This window comes from Oncorhynchus masou, chromosome 5 (assembly GCF_036934945.1).
Source record: "Oncorhynchus masou masou isolate Uvic2021 chromosome 5, UVic_Omas_1.1, whole genome shotgun sequence".
Classification (NCBI taxonomy): Eukaryota; Metazoa; Chordata; class Actinopteri; order Salmoniformes; family Salmonidae; genus Oncorhynchus; species Oncorhynchus masou.
The window spans coordinates 32,119,999-32,138,915 of NC_088216.1; the positions used below are offsets into that span (position 1 = coordinate 32,119,999).

The 18,917-nt window shown below is 42.1% G+C and overlaps 1 protein-coding gene, 1 long non-coding RNA gene and 1 pseudogene across 4 annotated transcripts; 1 reads left to right on the forward strand and 2 right to left on the reverse strand.

Annotated features, from left to right (window-relative positions):
- Nucleotides 1-3,119: 3,119 nt before the first annotated feature.
- LOC135539434 (uncharacterized) lies at nucleotides 3,120-5,110 on the reverse strand. The gene is made up of 3 exons (XR_010455618.1): nucleotides 4,829-5,110; nucleotides 4,081-4,127; nucleotides 3,120-4,003 (listed from the first exon to the last, which is right to left on the reverse strand). It is a non-coding gene; the product is annotated as an uncharacterized LOC135539434 (long non-coding RNA).
- Nucleotides 5,111-6,351: 1,241 nt separating this feature from the next.
- Nucleotides 6,352-18,408, forward strand: LOC135539431 (E3 ubiquitin-protein ligase TRIM35-like). Of its 3 annotated transcripts, none has more exons than XM_064965316.1 (2): nucleotides 6,352-7,965; nucleotides 18,327-18,408. In XM_064965316.1, the coding sequence occupies exon 1, from the start codon at nucleotides 6,600-6,602 to the stop codon at nucleotides 7,962-7,964; it is 1,365 nt and encodes a 454-aa protein (XP_064821388.1). In that variant the 5' UTR covers nucleotides 6,352-6,599; the 3' UTR covers nucleotide 7,965; nucleotides 18,327-18,408. The 3 variants fall into 3 exon arrangements, with proteins under 3 accessions (XP_064821388.1, XP_064821387.1, XP_064821386.1); XM_064965315.1 differs by lacking the exon at nucleotides 18,327-18,408 and adding an exon at nucleotides 11,885-12,019; XM_064965314.1 differs by lacking the exon at nucleotides 18,327-18,408 and adding an exon at nucleotides 11,238-11,314.
- On the reverse strand, nucleotides 9,508-18,550 carry LOC135539433 (TNF receptor-associated factor 5-like; annotated as a pseudogene).
- Between the last annotated feature and the right edge of the window lie 367 nt (nucleotides 18,551-18,917).

The following is an 18,917-nucleotide window of genomic DNA, read 5'->3' on the forward strand; positions in this document are numbered from 1 at the left end:
TAGATACTTTTGTACCTGTTTTCTCCAGCATCTTCACAAGGTCATTTTGCTGTTGTTCTGGGATTGATTTACATGTTTTGCACCCCAGTACGTTCATCTCTAGGAGACAGAATGCGTCTCCTTCCTGAGCGGTATGACGGCTGCGTGGTCCAATGGTGTTTATACTTGCGTACTATTGTTTGTACAGATGATCGTGGTACCTTCAGGCGTTTGGAAATTGCTACCAATGATGAACCAGACTTGTGGAGGTCTACATTTTTTTCTGAGGTCTTGGCTGATTTCTTTTGATGTTCCCATGATGTAAAGTAAAGAGGCACTGAGTTTGAAGGTAGGTCTTGAAATACATCCACAGGAACACCACCAATTGACTCAAATTATGTAAATTAGCCTTTTAGAAGCCTCTAAAGCCATGACATCATTATTTTGAATTTTCTAAGCTGTTTAAAGACATGCACAATGTTGATGGGCCTAACCGACTTGCCAAAACTATAGTTTGTCAACAAGAAATTTGTGAAGTGGTTGAAAAACTAGTTTTAATGACTCTAACCTAAGTATATGTAAACGTCCAACTTCTACTGTGTGTCATAGTGTTAATTTAATTAGAACACATAGTACAATCAACATTAACATAGCTGTTATAATATTGTTGGTTTTAGAAATACTGATGTCATTCTCGCAAAAGCCCAGTACAGTATTATGATAGCACGCTACCAGTCAAACTACTAAAATGTGAAGTTTGTGTTGAATAGGACAGGAGTCCCTTTTCTTCCCATCTTCCTCAGCTTTACTTCAGTAAAGGCACCAGATCATCGATTTTCTCTTCGCCCTCTAACCTCTTCTCCATGCGGATGTGCAGCTTGACCTCGTCCACCACTAGCTACGTGAACCCCACCTTGTCCAAGCCAATTGTCTGGGCATTACTGATGTTATACACCTTACTGCAGTCTAAGGAGTAAGAGGTAAGAAACTTCAGTTCATTTGACCTTAAAGTACGGTATGCAACAACTTCCTTGTAAATTTGGAGGAAATTATAACAGTATATATTTTTGTATCCTAGTAAAATAAAAATATTTTTAAAGTAACTAGCTTATCATATATAGATACTCTATACACACATTTTATACATACACACATTATACAATATATGACCAAAAGTATGTGGACTGCTCATTGGAAACATTTTATTCCAAAATCATTGGCATTAATATGGAGTTGGTCCCTACTTTGCTGCTATAAAAGCCACCACTCTTCTGGGAAGGTTTTCCACTAGATGTTGGAACATTGCTGCGGGGACTTGCTTCAAATCACCCACAAAAGCATTAGTGAAGTCGGGCACTGATGTGGGTGATTAGGCCTGGCTCGCAGTCAGCGTTCCAGTTAATCCCAAAGGCGTTCATTGGCCAGGGCTCTGTGCAGGCCAGTAAAGTTCTTCTACACCGTTCTCGATAAACCATTTCTGTATGGATCTCGCGTTGAACATGGGGGCATTGTCATGCTGAAACAGGACATGGCTTTCAGAGCCGTCTAGAATGACGTATGCTGTAGCGTTAAGATTTCCCTTCACTGGAACGAAGGGGCCTAGCCCGAACCATGAAAAACAGCCCCAGACTATTATTCCTGCTCCACCAAACTTTACAGTTGGCACTATACATTGGGGCATCCATCAAACACAGGTCCGTCTGTCGGGCTGCCAGATGGTGAAGCGTCATTCAACACTCTAGAGAACGGGTTTCCACTGCTCTAGAGTCCAATGGCGGCAAGCTTTACACCACTCCAGCCGACGTTTGGCATTGCGCATGGTGACCATAGGCTTGTGTGTGGCTGCTTGGCCATGGAAGCACATTTCATTAAGCTCCCGACTAACATTTATTGTGCTGACGTTGCTTGTAGAGGCAGTTTGGAACTCGGTAGTGAGTATTGCAACCGAGGACAGGCGATTTTTACACGCTATGCGCTTCAGCACTGCGGTGCCGTTCTGTGAGCTTGTGTGGCCTACCACTTTGCGGCTGAGCCGTTGTTACTCCTAGATGTTTCCACTTAACAATAACAGCACTAACAGTTGACCGGGGCAGCTCTAGCAGGGAAGAAATTTGACTGACATGTTGGACAGGTGCCATACTATGACGGTGCCAAGTTGAAAGTCACTGAACTCTTTAGTAAGCCCATTCTCCTGGCAATGTTTGTCTATGGAGATTGCATGACGGTGTGCCCGATTTTATACACCTGTCAGCAATGGGTGTGGCTGAAATAGCCGAATCCACTAATTTAAAAGGTGTGTCCACATGCTTTTGTATAAATGGTGTATATTACACCTAAAGTTATACTCATCAGAATATCTAGAATGATTCATGACCTATGTAAGTTTTTCACCAATGCCAATTGTCAAAATCCTACAATGTGATTTTCTGGGGGTTTTTTCTTCTCATTTCGTCTGTCATAGTTGAAGTGTACCTATGATGAAAATTACAGGCCTCTCTCATCTTTTTAAGTGGGAGAACTTGCACAATTGGTGGCTGACTTAAATACTTTTTTGCCCCACTGTACATTGGAAGGCCTCTGCGATGTAGGCGTTATCTCACGTGGTCACCAATCTGAGGTGGTCGTCAATGTTTACCCATACCACCAGGGTCCCGTTTTTACTAATCCTGCAGAGTGGTAATGGTCACAGCAGTATCAAAGTTCAATGGAGTGACAAGGCCAGTCCTTGCATCTAGAGCGCTGTCTATGAATGTGAGCGCAGTTCCAGTTCCATCTGTCTAGAATGACCATAGTGTAAAGGCACCATCTAACTTTTGGTTGTACTGTTGTGTAAAATGTTTGTAATATTGATTAACTACAGTACCTGGGTCGAGCTACAGAATCAGCTGTGTTCGTTGACACCGTTGTATTTTTTGGTTTTTCATTATCGTGATTTCAATACTACAGGGTTTATTTAAACAGATATTCACGAGGATTTACTCCTATACTTACAATAAGAGTGCACTGCTTCACTTCTCCACTACGTTAGTAACGAACTGTGTTATGCAAAACAGGCAGGTTTTTTTTACCTCTCCATACAGTTTACAACTATTGTGGACGAAAGGGCAAAACAGGCCCTAGAGCAGTTTTTATTACCACACTAACATGTGGAACATAATAATAAATTATATTTTGATATTTTTCATTGCACAAATAATCTTTCTAAATAAAAAGGCAAACACAACACACACAATAAATTGTTTAGGTTGTAAAGAAGGGAACACTGGCAGGAACTTAAAGAGCAACACTGACCATACAGCTCTGGAGTCAGGCCAGTCACGGGCCACCCCATTGGGAAAGGGAAGGGGCTCCCACGGTCACTCCCTTGTCTTCTTTTTCATGTGACAGCTCGGCCCTTGAGTACAGCTTCCCTGGCAACTCCTCTGCCAATTGGTCCAGAGCTGAACGGAGAAGTGTCAATCAATCATGTTTGCTATAGGTCTGATTGGTTTGTGCAGGGATGCTGTGCACCACTGAATTCGTATATCCTCTGTCTTACACCACGTACCATTGCAATGTTATTTCAAACTACTGTGAGAAGGAGCATGGATGGGCATTGAGTGCTTTTGCTTGGTGTCCTCAAGGTTGTTAATTGATAGCAGCCCAGATATTCTTATTCTGAAAATGTAAACTAAAAGCCTAAAACATATATCAACTTAAACTGATGGAGTTAATGAGCTCAATTACATTTTGTTTTAATTGCAGTTGAGGATAAAATATCACACTGTACAAGGGTTGGTGTCAATTTCACAAATTGCATTTTCATTCAGTTCTCGCTCCCTGTACATTCCATTTAATTCAATTCAAATTCCAGGTCAGTCTGGAATTTCCTGGGGCAAGGCCAGGAAATCCCTCCCTGTTTCAGTCCATTGTGTTCCATCCGGTGCCTAGTGAACACGATGCTGGCCTTGTTGTCCAACCAGATGTTTGAAAACATTTCAAGGCTGCGATGGCTTCCATCCACATAGTTTATTCCTTAGTTACCCTGCACAGTAGGAATACAGAACATCAGTCCCTGCTATGCAGTGAATTAGATTGGATCAAATAGTTTTGCAAAATTACCTCAAGATAGGGCCTGTACTTTGCTTCCAAAGCGTACGTGATGGGGGCTGTAAGAGAAGTTTTACATCAGGAATGTAGTACAGTGGCATTTTATATTGTTAATCTCTAATCAAAATCGTAATGCAAAGGAATTTAAGGTGTGAGTTCTACCAAGTTCTATTAGTTGCCTGGATGGAAATGTCTCTCAGCCATGCTGAACTGTAGCCTGTGTGTGTAGGGAAAAACAACTTGCCATATGCAGTCATTTTGTTATTTCCGTTTTGACTGAATGTGAAAGAGCATGCATGCCACAAAATGGTGGCGCCACTTAATGTTTGATCTTCCACATCTCGTAATAATGAGAACTACTTTGGTGGCTGACAGTCTGGAGTTCGTGGCCTGGTTATAGGGTGGTAGTGGAGGTGATAGTAGGGTCCCAAGTCTTCTCTCAACACTGAACACTGAAAAGAGCTAAGAATAGCAGTGTAGTCTCGTCATCCCCAGGTTTGGCTGTCCTAGTGCCAGCTGACATGCTCATCTTTACAAAGTGGTGCGATGGTCGCCGGTTCCTGTTGCGTGGCCATAACAATGTCCGTCTTTGTATAACTTAATATAAATTAGCACTGCTAGCATGTTGGTGGATGGGTGTTCATACAACTGATCACTGGTACATTTCATATATTTCTAAAGAAAGTTTCAATCATTTTTTAAAGGTGAAATCTGCAATATGTACAGCTGTTCAATGGTCATTTCAATGAATGTTACCCACTTATTACATTTCTTCAGTCACCTCCTTCCGCAGCTTTTCAGCAAACCAAAAAGCATAGCTGCCATTTAGCTGGGGGGGATGAAACAGAATCAAGGATTGTACCCCTGAGACCATTAAGACGAGTTTCAAAATACAGAGTGGCTGCATATCCGACTTCTCTAGAACCATTTTCCGACAACTAAATCCAAAGCTTCTGCGCATGTGTGGGATTCTCTCACTTTCTCTTTGCGCTATAAATGACTTGCATTATGTTTCATCATTGATAAGCAAAAAAACATGGATGATGTGTAACAACAGTTTTTCATTGTTGCAAATGCGAGGGACGCAAATGCTAACCTGGGTCGGCATGTAGCCTACTGGTTAGAGCATCGGACTAGTAACCGAAAGGTTGCAAGATTGAATCCCGAGCTGACAAGGTAAAATCTGTCGTTCTGCCCCTGAACAAGGCAGTTAACCCACTTCCTAGGCCGTCATGGAAAATAAGAATGTGTTATTAACTGACTTGCCTAGTTAAATAAAGGGTAAATAAAAACATTTAAAAATACAAACACCCAAAAGTCTCGACAGTTTACGTTCTGTTTCGCTGTGCAGATTCCAGTTGCAATTCGAATGCGATATCTGTGAATGTCGGGGAAAATACCTTTAAAATGCGCTTTGTCGAATGTCCAGTGCACTGTTCTACAACGCACCTTGGATTTAATCCCGGTTTTACTTGCTGTTTGTTGTTGAATGGAGCGTAAAGTAAAGTCCTTATCTCCGCAAAGTAGAATTTCTGGTCTCTATAAATGAATTGATTTATTTAATTGACTTGCCAAAACGTTATTGTGTAGAAGTGGAAAAGACAATGTAATGAATCTAATTTATTTTCTGGCCGTTAGTTCGTGAGGAGCATAAGAAATCCACAGTCTGTTTGAGATGTACCTGGAGAGATGTACCGTTTTAAATTAATGAACCACTAAATGACTATAATAACATATGGAGAACATTCCTACAGTATCTTATGGTGTCCCCCAAGTGACACCAGCTAACCCCTGACACAGTACTTATACTAGCACTTCCAAGGACACCTGGTGTACCACTGTTCCCATCTTTACACTTACAAACCCAGACTATCCACAATGTCAGGATGCTACAAGTAGATGAGACCCATTGTTAGTTTGTTATGGTAAATTCTGCACAGATGATATGAGCTCTAGCGAAATAGTTAACATTGTCTTTATAATCACAATAATGTAAAGCTATGAGACAGTATAGCAGAAACAGATTGGATGTCACTAAATAGTCTCTTACAGATCCCCCTTATATTTACATTTGTTATACCTTTTGTCCATATATTTGTTATAACGTCTGAAAGGAAGTCAAACAATTTACAAGAAATGCATGAGGTCTGTGAACATGTACGTGTGTGTACACAACCACAAAGACTACACTGGATGTGCACAATGACAAGGTCAGCTGCTTCTGGGAAATCAGCCAACAGCAAGGAGTTTGACAGACCTATCACACAGTTCACAGTTCTAACGGTTTCCTGTCAACACCCAGAAAGATAAAAAAAAACTCCTAAAACTCTGTGAAATTTGTTTAGGGCTGCTTGTAATCTTCACTCTCTCTCCATCTGACTGAAAAAGCAACACAGGAATTATTGGTTGAAACAAAAGGATTATTAAGAGAGAACATCCAAAACTGTGACTTCCAAGGGCAACTGTTAAATGTGAAAGTTAAACAAAGTTGTACATTTCACTACCTTGTGCAGTGTATCTAGTGTTCTACAATGGCAGCATCTGTCTCTGAGTTGTTGCTGACCATTCTGGAGAAACTGGACAACAAAGAGATGGAGAGATTTAACTGGGAGCTGTGCAATAGCAATCTGAAAGATTTTGCTAACATTTCAAAGGCTCATCTGGAGAATGTCACAAGGCATGCCACTGTGGATAGGATGGTGGAGACCTACTGCGATGAGGGAGCTGTGAACGTCACAATCATGATCCTAAGCAACATGAACCTTAACAAACTTGCTATGTCTTTAAAGAGAGATCTTCCGGAAGAGGAATCAACAAAGAAAAAAAGAAGGGAAGAGGGGAAATCGGTGAGTGTGCTGAAGGACGACCTGAGATCTGACTTAACACATCTGGAGGAAAAGCTGGAGAAATGTGTAAATGCCCAAGAGAGCTATGATAGCATGACTCAGCACACCAAGGACCAGCAGGTGGACACAACGAGGAGGATCAGGGAAGAGTTTGTGAAGCTCCACGAGTTCCTGAGAGAGGAAGAGGATGCCAGACTGGCTGCTCTGAGGGAGGAGGAGAAGGAAAAGGGAATGTTAATTGAGAAAGGCATGGACAGCATTGCTGAGCAGATCCTCTCTCTCGAATCTGCCATTGAGGCTGTGAAAGAGGACCTGAACAAAGGCAGTGAAAACTTCCTTGTGAGTTACGAACACACCCAGGGCAGAGCCAGAGCCCAACTTGATCTTCCGGATCCACAGCTCGTCTCCGGAGCGCTGATCGACATCGCCAAACACCTGGGAAACCTGCAGTTCCAAGTCTGGGAGCAGATGCAGGCGATAGTCAAACACTCGCCCATAATTTTGGACCCCAACACGGCTCCCTCTACTATGACTTTGTCTGATGACCTCACCAGCGTGCGACACACAGCCGTAGAGAAGCAGCAGATTCCGGACAACCCAGAGCGGTTCACACGGTGGGCAAAGGTCATTGGCTCCACAGGCTTTGTGAAGGGTTCAGAGCATAGCTGGGAGTTGGAGGTGGGCGACCAACCTGAGTGGAATCTAGGCGTGGCTGCAGAGTCCGTCGATCGGAAGGGAGAAGATCTTCTTGCGTCACCAGAATACGGAATCTGGGCTCTACTGAAAAGGGGGCGCAAGTATACAAATGGAGCTGGTAAAACGCTCACTCTGAAGAGGATACCCCAGAGGATCAGAGTTCAGCTGAACTACGACAGGGGGGAAGTGGCTTTCTATGACCCCAAAGACAATACACACATCTACACTCATAAACATAGGTTTACTGAGACGGTCTACCCATACATCTCTGTTTGGAAGATGAAAGACGCCATCAACCGTGATATACATATCTGCCCATCAGAGGTGTCTGTGACAGTAAAATCAAATCAATGAGGTATGTGCGAGTGTTGGTGGGTGTATCGATCCAATCTTCTCTGATCTTCACAGGCTTATACGACTTTTCTGTAAACCATCCCAAACTATTATTTTTCTGTATAAGATGTCTGCCCTGTTACATTTCAAATATTGTTGTAGTTTAATAACTGTGCGCGTTTCATGTCCAAATCATCCTAAAGTGTCTGAAATTCCTAATGTAGATCAATTAAGTTATACTTTAAGATGCTAATATACGGGATATACCATTGGTGTTGGGTGATAAATGCTAAAAAGTTAGCATTTGGAGACAGTGGCCAGGGAAACTAAACCAAATCAGGATTGTTGTCTGTAGACTGCTTAAAAGATAAGGAAATCTATCATTAGTTTCAACTATCCCTTTAAAGGGGAAGTCCACAGCTGAAACAATAACAAAGCAGTTTCCTCTGGGCCTGGAGAAATGTAACCACTCAAAATCATAGACAGAGCTACGGATGCAAGGACAGGTCATCCAAGATAACAAAACATTGGCGGACTTCTATATTCGTGATATATATACACATGTTGATTCTTGAAGAATATAACGTATAAATGCCATGGGCTTAGATAAACTGTCGTACCCAATCAGAACCCATATAAAAGCTTATATTTTGGGTTCTGATGGGGTACGACAGTTCAACTATAAGTTCATTGCATTTATAAGTTATATTCTTCAAGAATCAACAGGTAAATATCCCTTACAATATAATTCCAAATTGGATGTAGCAACTGCAGATTCCCCCTTTTAAGTTTATTAGGTATATGTTGATAGTTCAACACTTTGTTTTAGTAAACCACAAGATCTGTGTGCCCTGTCTACTTGTACCTTTTGCTAAACATTTGACTTCCAGCACCTGTTGAAAGTTCCTGGATGTGTCTGTCATAGTTTTTTCCCCCCAGATGTTCCAATCTGCTGTGCTGAACTTTCTGTATGAGATGTAAGGGGTTTACATACATGCTTATATATTTGCCTTCTTTAAAGTAGAACCACGTGTTTCTGTAGTCAGACAGAATGACATGGCTGCAAAAAGAAAGTGTCATTTTGACAAGACTACGGTCGAAACGTGTCGTCTTTTCGAATAAACTAGCACCATGGATTCATAAATAGGGTTGTTGTGGCCCATTAATGTGTGTTGTTACTCTTCCCTTATTTTTAAGGCTGGGATTCCATAATGGAGCAGCACACTAGACAGCCGGCAATGCACCATTTAAAAGGCATTTATTTCGCATAGATCGCATTCATTTTCTTTCGCTTAGTGCGCTGCTCTATAACGTGCATCGGATTGAATCCCAGTCCTGGTATTTCAGTATTTATCCAAAAGACCACTGCATTCCCATAGAAATGTATAATGCATACCTGTAACTGAAGTATCATTTGTTATGCATTGGTATCCCATAATGTTTTTACTTGAAGGCCCACATGTTGTTTTACCGTTAACACATACTGTACAGTCATAAGATACAGTACGTAGGAAAATGTTGCTAAATATTGTTCCCCACCAAAAAAGTAATGTTATCCCACAACCACAGTCTACATATTTACTGACTGGATATGACATGTGATGCACATAATTGTTGTTATGCATGTACCACAAAATTGAAGGAAAAACACATGTCACAATTCATTCATCAATGGTAACACTTTATAATAACTTTCAGGAATAAGCATTCTTTTTTTACTTTTAACATTTCAATTTTTAAATTCATAAGAATTTAAATAAACGTTCAACATGTACTGTATATTGGCTTATTCAGTAAAGGTATTATAAAGTGTACGCTAATTACATGAATAACTTTTTAACAGCTGTCCATTAAAATCCCTGAGTTGTCATTAATTAATTAATTAATAGATTGCGTGCTCTCTGATTGTGGGACTTTAATCCCAAAAATATTATTCAATATAATATCTTTGGGCAGCATTAACACTTGAATCCTCAGTGAGCACCTACAAGCAGTCTGCAGACAAGGCTAAAGAAATACAAAATGTAAATAATTCACTGCAATTTCTGTATTGCTTTATCATTTAAGTATCTGGGAGAAAACTGCATGGACTTGCTGACACTATTTCTGCAAGCTTACTTTGCTCAATTTGGAGTACAGCTGAGGCATTGGCCTGCACTGAGCTTTGAAACATTAGCTAACTGTTTTTGAAATTATCTCAAACCAGTTCTTTAAGGCCTCTCTACAAGTCCTCCAAACCGCTCGTGTCCACTTTGACCTTAACAAAGAGCGTATCGTCTCTCACGTAGATGGTGTTCTTGGGCGTCTCCAGCTGGGCATGCGAGGCAAAGCACTGGAAACCAGAGGCCACGTTGGTGGGGGCGCTGGCGTTTGCAGCGGCCGAGCCGGGCCGGTGGAAGCTAGTGTTTTCGGGGTCGGGTTTGAAACTCATAGTTAGGTGGTTGTTGGTGCCGCTCTGATCCAGCACTGACAATGACACAGGCTGTCTGAAGGGCCAGGGCAGGAGGGGGTCGAAGTCGCCCCTCATGAGGACCACGTAGAGAGACAGGTGGGTGTCCCGGCCTGCCCCGTCGCCGTTCAGGTAGGCCCTGGCGGCCATTTTGTAGCCGCTGCGGCCTGTGTGGAAGGGCGCGCTGCTTAGGCACGGTCCCTGGCCTCGTGCCCCGGCCTTCTTCTTCGCGGAGCTTCCAGATGAGCTTGCCGTCGTATGAGGTGGACTCGAGCTCTCTGATGTGCTCCTCGTTGCACTCCAGCTGCGCCGTGTGGATGCTGAAGAGGCGCGAATGGCGCATGTAAGTCTCCTTCAACTCCCCTGGGGGGAAAGATGGGCGATGGAATGTTTTATACTTTAATTAATCTACTGGTGATTGTAAATGTCAGTACAATGTTAATGATTTGCTCAATCACTTACAAGCATTAGAGACTTAAGATCATTGGCCTAACACCGTCTTGAGTCTTTCCATAATCTGTTACAAGCCTTAGAGACTTAAGATCATTGGCCTAACACAGTCTTGAGTCTTTCCATAATCTGTTACAAGCCTTGGGAGACTTTAGCTTATTGCTTATCTTTCCAGTAACCTGGGGTTGGTAACTACTGAGTTACTTGAATTCTGTGGAATATGCTGCCAAAGATAGAGGCAGTTTAACCATAATTCAAATAATCCAGTGGCAGTTACATTTCCCAAGACCCACTTTTCACACGTCATGGGCTTACCGTCGGTGTAAACCATTATAATGATCTCCAATCCACCTTTAGTTCACTCAGACCACTTATGACCCCCTCCACTCACCCAGGTGGTCTTTGAGCCCCTCCGTGACGGACACCTGCTGTCTGAGGGCATCCAGGGACGCTCTGATTTGGCCCAGTTCCTCCCGGGCCACACCAGGGCCAAACACACTGGACAGCTCCTTGAGCTGGACGCTGGAGATGTGGTCCCTCTGGTCCTCCAGAGTGCCCTGTGCAGGGACGTCCAGAAAACCGTAACACTTTATTTACAGTACTGCTATTTACCTGGGTAGTGTTCATAATCATTTGGCACCAAACAGAATGTTTAATGTTTTAAAACGTTTTCTGTTGCATGCTTTAATAAACACAATCAATGTGTAGTCTCTCCTCTTATGAGAATCTTAACGTTTTAACGATTCCTATGACCAATGGATTCTATTAAGTGCAGTGTTGTGTGTATTAATTATTCCTGCTTTGGTTTCATATGCAGTGTTTCTTACTTTTTTAATTCTTTTTAGATTTTATTGAACAGAGAGAAGATGGGAAACGATGGAGAGAGGTTGTGTCAAAGTGCAGTAGGCCAGATTCATACCCACACTGTAGACATGCTGGATTCTGCAGCATTACCGCTAGATCAACCAGACCTCTGGGTGTTGTAATGGTTACATGTTACAGTACTGCTTCTTACCTGTCCTGCTTCTTACCTGTACTGCAGACAGGGTGTTGTCACATCGGCTGACCTGCTGGGCCAGCGGGCGGACCACCTCCTCCAGACCGCTGACCTGGCGGCTCCTCTCTTGGAGCTCCTTGTGCCTCAGCAGCACCTCCTGCTGGAGGATTTCCATCTGGCAGGTCAGAGAAATGGTCAAAGTTCAACCGTTGCCACCGCACTGGCTCTAGGTACAACTTGCCCTTTGGCACACTGATCTAGGCACTATAAGGGCTGAATCCTAACTTGAGATGTGTGCAGGAAACTCATGCTTGGCGCAAGTCTCCAAAAGAAAGGACATAAGTGTGTGTTCCATTTGCAAACCTCAAGTTAGGATTTGGCCCTTTTGAATGTTTTGTGACCATGCATTGTCCTTATGATGACTGTTTAACTTGCTCGTTCAAAACAGCACCAACTAAACATTTGCTACGCTTTCTTCATTCTGAATGTACCCTGGTCCATAAACAGAAAAGTTCTGGGTAGTGATTGGTCCTACCTGTGTCTCCAGCTTGGTGTTGCTCCCCAGAAGATGTGGTGATTGAGAGCGGTTTCCTGGTGAACTTTAACTTGGGCTCTCCTCTCCTGTCCACACAGAGAGAAATAACAATTAGTTGTATGGCAATATAACTGCCTATCATGTCTAGACATGTTTAAAAATGACATACCAAACAATGACATACAAATTATAACACTCATTATACATACTGTTTTGACATTACCCGATGGGTAAGGCTGTTGTTGAACCAAGACAAATTAATATCTGTATCTTTTGGTTGTAATGTATAGGACTAGTTCATATAAACACACATTACTATTACTGAACAAAAGTATAAACGCAACATGTAAAGTGTTGGTCTCATGTTTCATGAGCTGAAATAAAAGATCCTAGAAATGTTCCATATGCACAAAAAGCTTATTTCTCTCAAATGTGAAAAATGTCTTTACATCCCTGTTAGTGAGCATTTCTCCTTTGCCAAAATAATCTATCCATCTCCATTCAGGTGTGGCATATCAAGAAATTGAAACAGCATGATCATTACACAGGTGCACCTTGTGCTGGGGACAATAAAAATGCCACTCTAAAATGTGCAGTTTTGTCACATAACACAATGCCACAGGTGTCTCAAGTTGAGGGAGTGTGCAATTGGCATGCTGACTGCAGGAATGTCCAACAGAACTATTGCCAGAGAATTTAATGTTAATTTCTCTACCATAAGCCACCTCCAACATTGTTTTAGAGAATTTGGCAGTACGTCCAATCGGCCTCCCAACCTCAGACCATGTATAACCATGCCAGCACAGGATCTCCACATCCGGCTTCTTTACGTGCGGGATGGTCTGAGACTCGGACAGCAGATGGAACTGAGGAATATTTCTGTCTGTAATAAAGCCCTTTTGTGGGGATAAACTCAATCTGATTGGCTGGGCCTGGCTCCCAAGTGGGTGGGTCTATGACCTCCCATGCCCACCCATGTCTGCTCCCCTGCCCAGTTATGTGAAATCCTTAGATTAGGGCCTAATTCATTTATTTCAATTGATTGATTTCCTTATATGAATTGTAAACTCAGTAAAATCATTCAAATTGTTGATTGTTGCGTTTATATTTTTGTTCATTCTGACGCTTTCATACAGACATTCTTGAGACCGTTATAGACAGTTCTTATTGTATTAAAATGTTATAAGGCCATTGTTTTATCACCACATGGCATCTGTGTCAGCCACTACCCACCCAAGAGGGTCGCATAAGGACTTTGACTCATTGAGATAATGCAATCATTGCGACTTTGAGATTGTCTGACTAAAACTAGATTTCCTTGGGCGTAGAATTTTAATCCAAAGCACAGAGAATATGTCCACCAACCCGGACAGAGCAGCCATATTTCTTATAAACACAGTCCGTCTGCACCTCAGGACACCGTTCAGCATGGTCTTCAAGCTGTGTGATAGAGGGAGAATACATTACAAGCAGAGGTTGTTAGTCAGAGAGGGAAAGTGAGGGGAGGGTATAAAAAGGTGAAAAGGAGAGAGGAGAGAAGTCAGATGGAGACGGATACATGAGAGAGAAGGGAGATTGGGTGAGAGGTAGAAACAGTCACTCATACAGTTTTACAAACTCCTGTGCAGTGTATTATACACTGAGTGTACAAAACATTAGGATCACCTTTCTAGTGTTGAGTTGCGGGGTGCAACTTTTGCCCTCAATTCGTCGGGTCTCCACGTGGTGTTGAACGTGTTCCACAGGGATGCTGGCCCAAGTTGACTCCAATGCTTCCCACAGTTGTGTCAGGTTGCCTGGATGTCCTTTGGGTGGTGGACCATTCTTGATACACACAAACTGTTGAGCGTGAAAAACCCAGCAGCATTGCAGTTCTTGACGCACTCAAACCGGTGTGCCTGGCACCTACTACCATGCCCCGTTCAAAGGCACTTAAATATTTTGTCTTGCCCAATCACCATCTGAATGGCACACATACACAATCCATGTCTTAAAAATCCTTCTTTAACCTGTCTCCTCTCTTTCATCTACACTGATTGAAGTGGATTTAACAAGTGACATCAATAAGGGATTCACCTGGATAGTCTATCATGGAAAGAGCAGGTGTTCTTAATGTTTTGTACAATCAGTGTATGTGGTTGTTGCAAAATGTCAAGGAATATAGAAAATCTTTCTTCAAACAATACATTTAGCAAATAAAACAAATATTTTGGTAATATCTGAATATTTAACATGCATCTTTTAATCATCTGGGAGCATTTGTTGGGGCACTTGATTTCAACCTCTGGGCATGTATACCTCTCATGTTCCTGGTGGTGTCCGAACAGAAATAATAAGTGATTATTAAGGAGGATTTTCCTTCTTTAAGACTTACAGTATCATATCATAATAGACTGAAAAGAGCTTCATTCAAATGTTGTCAAAGGCACTTATTGTAGTTGTGTGAACTGTTAAAGAGACTGCAGTAAGGGTGAGGAATTCAAACATCTATTCAAGCCAATTGCGCCACCTGTTGGGAGAATTACTGTATGTAATTCCCAGACTATGTAAAAAATAATCTTTGGCTAAATGTAGTACAAGGGTTAGAGGGGGAAACACAGTTGAAGGACAATCCACTTCCTTAATATGACTTGTGATATGGGGGGTAGCACAGAGTTAGGAAACACATTTCCAGGATACACTTCCACACTCCATTCCCAGGTGGCAGCAACCGGGTCTAGATGGTGAGCTCAGCCTTGAAAAACACATCAGGTGCAGCCAATTAAAGTGATTGTCACTCAGAGAGAAAGAGAGGAGGCCAGAAGCCACTCGGCCACCCTTTTGTTTGTTTGTGGTTTGGTTGTACATATTTATTTTGTCACCATCTGAACAAATAATAATTGCTTGGACTGGCTGACCAAGAGGTCAAGTCGGAGCTGGCCTTAGACCTAAGTTAATGTAGCGGTGTCCCGGGTACATGCATTCAACACCTAGGTGAATACAGTGATTTCTCACATACCGTATACGCACATCTTAAATCAGGTTACACACCACCTAACTAGGCCTAAGACCCCTAGACATAGCGGGTGCAGCAAAATCAGTAGGCTAGTTGTGTTTTTCGTAACAGAGTAAAAATACTAAGTTGAGCCTGAGGACAGTTCAACCATTTTAGAAGATCCCAAATAAACCGCAGGGTACAATGGCAAATCGAAAGTCCTCATATCATAAAACTTCAACCCTGACCTTTGCAAGTGTAAACAAATTGAAGATCAAATGAAAACAGACTATGTTATGAAACAGTCCATTTCTCTGGCATTCACCTCGAGTTGGCAGCATGTGGTAAGAATGCGTGCAGTAGTGACAGCGCTCCATACGATAGGAGCAGCTGATTCTGAGGTGCTCCTGCAAATCAGTGCGTTGCAAGAACTCACTGCAGCCTGTATTGGAACACTGCAATGACTCAAACTGACATGCCTGTAGATGCTCCTGAGAAAGAGAGAGGGAAGGGGAGAGCCTACTACTTTTACAGTCCTGTTTTTAGCTGTCGTTTCTCTTGTATTTACTACAGCAATGGGTAACATTGGATACTTGTGGTGTCTTGTGGGATTTACCTGCAACTGACATAATGTCATTCTGTGGGAGCAGTTGGGGGAGTTTGTACAGAAGACTTCTTAAGTTTGATATCTCCCTTTTGCAGCAATTGTCTTGGAAAACCTGCAGGAAATGGTAACTATTGTGTAGCATTGTTTTACATTTCAAGAAGCTCATGATTCATGTTTCATTTCTCGGGAATTTTAATACAGTCGTTTTTGTCTTACAATTGAAGTAGGTTTGGTGTCTTAAAGTTTCATGACAAGTAAAACCCCAAAATATTTTGTGTACCAATGAAAATACATTGTAGACATCAGTTGTGTTAGCAGTAAAAATGTACTCTACAAAAATAATTCTGAATAAAGTATGCCTAAAGTATTTCTTCATATATTTAGCTTTTTACTTCACAAATGAACCGATGGTTTCTTAATCTCACCTCATCAGATTTGATCAAACCTCTGTCCAAAGGACAGGCCGAGGTGGTGGCTGCGGAGTTTTCCCTGCACAAAAGAGAGCATTACATTTCAATATGATTGCTGACATATGCTACCTACAGTATCAACTAACAGCCCTTTAGCTCAATGGGCTAAAAGAGTACATTCAGAATTGTACAACTTCATTAACGCACGAAGCCTCTTGAAAAATTAGAATGGGTAAGAGATTATTGTAATATGTAAAGTTGCATTTAAATGAATATGTGCACATGCCTCTTGGCAGGTGTAACTCGTAATAGGAATGTGGATCTGTTTGTTTTTAACTTTGCTTTTGTAGTTTTTCCACATTCCTGTATGTTTTACATTTCCTGGTTCTAATAGTTCGCCTAATTTCTCTTAATAGTTCGCCTAATTTCAGTTTGACAAAATAAGCAATGTATAGTGTAGAGAATCATTGTACCATGTAAAACGCAGTGAATTATATTTTTAATGACCAAAAATATTGTATATTCAGCTGTTTGCTGGTCTACAAAACCGAAAGTAAAAGATGCAGAAAATAAACTTTTATAAAAGTTCTACCGCTAATTAGACTTTCTTTCAATGAGGATGACAGATCTATATCTCTCATTTCTATGTACATTTGGTCAGATTGCGCAAAAAGTTACATATTGTAGCTTTAAGGACTCTTGGAAGACGAGCCCATGGTGAGCTAAAAATAGATCCTAATCAAATCAACCATGGGGGCGAAGAGCAAAGTGCACCAAAGCTGGCTGCTACCAAAGTGTACCAAAGCTGGCTGCTACCAAAGTGCACCAAAGCTGGCTGCTACCAAAGTGCACCAAAGCTGGCTGCTACCAAAGTGCACCAAAGCTGACTGCTACCAAAGTGCACCAAAGCTGGCTGCTACCAAAGTGCACCAAAGCTGGCTGCTACCAAAGTGCACCAAAGCTGGCTGCTACCAAAGTGCACCAAAGCTGGCTGCTACCAAAGTGCACCAAAGCTGACTGCGACCAAAGTGCACCAAAGCTGACTGCTACCAAAGTGCACCAAAGCTGGCTGCTACCAAAGTGCACCAAAGCTGGCTGCTACCAAAGTGCACCAAAGCTGGCTGCTACCAAAGTGTACCAAAGCTGGCTGCTTGCCTGGGCAAGGACATGTGCGACTGCCTGGACATGGACTGCATGGGCTTCTTCTATACCTCTGCCCCGAGTGCAGATCAAACGGCCACTGCAAACTTCAGCTAACTTGAGCATTTAAAATATATAGATATTTAAAAGCTGAATCACCTGACATCAACTACTTGCTTTGATGTTGATGGTGATGTGGCAATAAAAATAAACGCTCAGTTTCCATTTCCAATCTTGTGGTGACTAAAGTTAGCTGAAGTTTCCAGTAGCTGTTTAAAGAAGAACCAAACCATGGATTAATTTATCGTGGCCCATGGACTAATTTCAGGGTGAGGAACCACTTCCCTTACATTTAAGTCATTTAGCAGACACTGTTATCCAGAGCGACTGCATACATTTTCATACTGGTTCCCCATGGGAATTGAATACACAACCCTCGCGTTGGAAGTGCTATGCTCTACCAACTGAGCCACACGAGACCACTTCAAATTGTAAAATCCTGAACTTCCCTTTAAATTGTGCTGGTCTGACACCAGACTAGTTAGATTTGCACAATTGAGGGCTGGTAATTCATCATAGGGCTGATTCCAGTTCGATTTCAGTCATCTCTAGGAAATTAACTTAAAAAACAATAATACAATCTTCAGAGGAGAAAGGACCATTTTCAAATAACAAATAGAATTTTGATTCAACTCCTAGATTGACTGGAATTGAAATGGAATTGACCCAAAGTCATACCACCCCCCAAAAATCTCACTGTGTATATGAACACATAACATGCAGTAAATGGCAGATTTTTTTTATCACTACTGTTCTTACAGGAGCCCTTGGATGCAGCGGTAGCAGGAGATGTGTCCGCAGCTGGTTTGGTGTGGGTTGAGAACATCTCCTTTACAGGTGGGACAAACATAGTGCTCTTCCAGGTTCTTCACAAACTTCAAACTGTGCTGCACCGCAGTCAGGTCCGATTCCCATTGTCCCCCACTCCTGATTTCTGCCTGGAGATTACTCCGGATCCACTTGGGTCACTCTCCTTTGTTGCCATGGCAGCCTGTCGACTGACAGGTGTGCGGTAGATGTTGGACAGTTTGTAGACCTATGCAAATGTACATCTACAACGATTCTGTTAACATTAAAAGGTCCTATTCCAGGAGTCCTGCAATTGACTGAATACCTGCATGACTTTGACATTCAGAACATCCCATTGAAAGCACTCCATAATGAGATATAGGCCAAACATTTGTGCATGAAAGTGTTTAGTAAATAGGGGGAGGGGTTTATAAGTCAAATCCCCTATTCACATGGACTTATAACCAGGGCCATAGCTACATATGAGGACACAGAGGTCTGGACCACTGTCATTCTTTTGAATACAAATAAATACATTGTCACTGACTGACAGTCACTCAATT

Bases quoted from the DNA above. Each gene is read 5' to 3' on its own strand.
- LOC135539431 (XM_064965316.1), top strand. From the start codon at position 6,600: ATGGCAGCATCTGTCTCTGAGTTGTTGCTGACCATTCTGGAGAAACTG.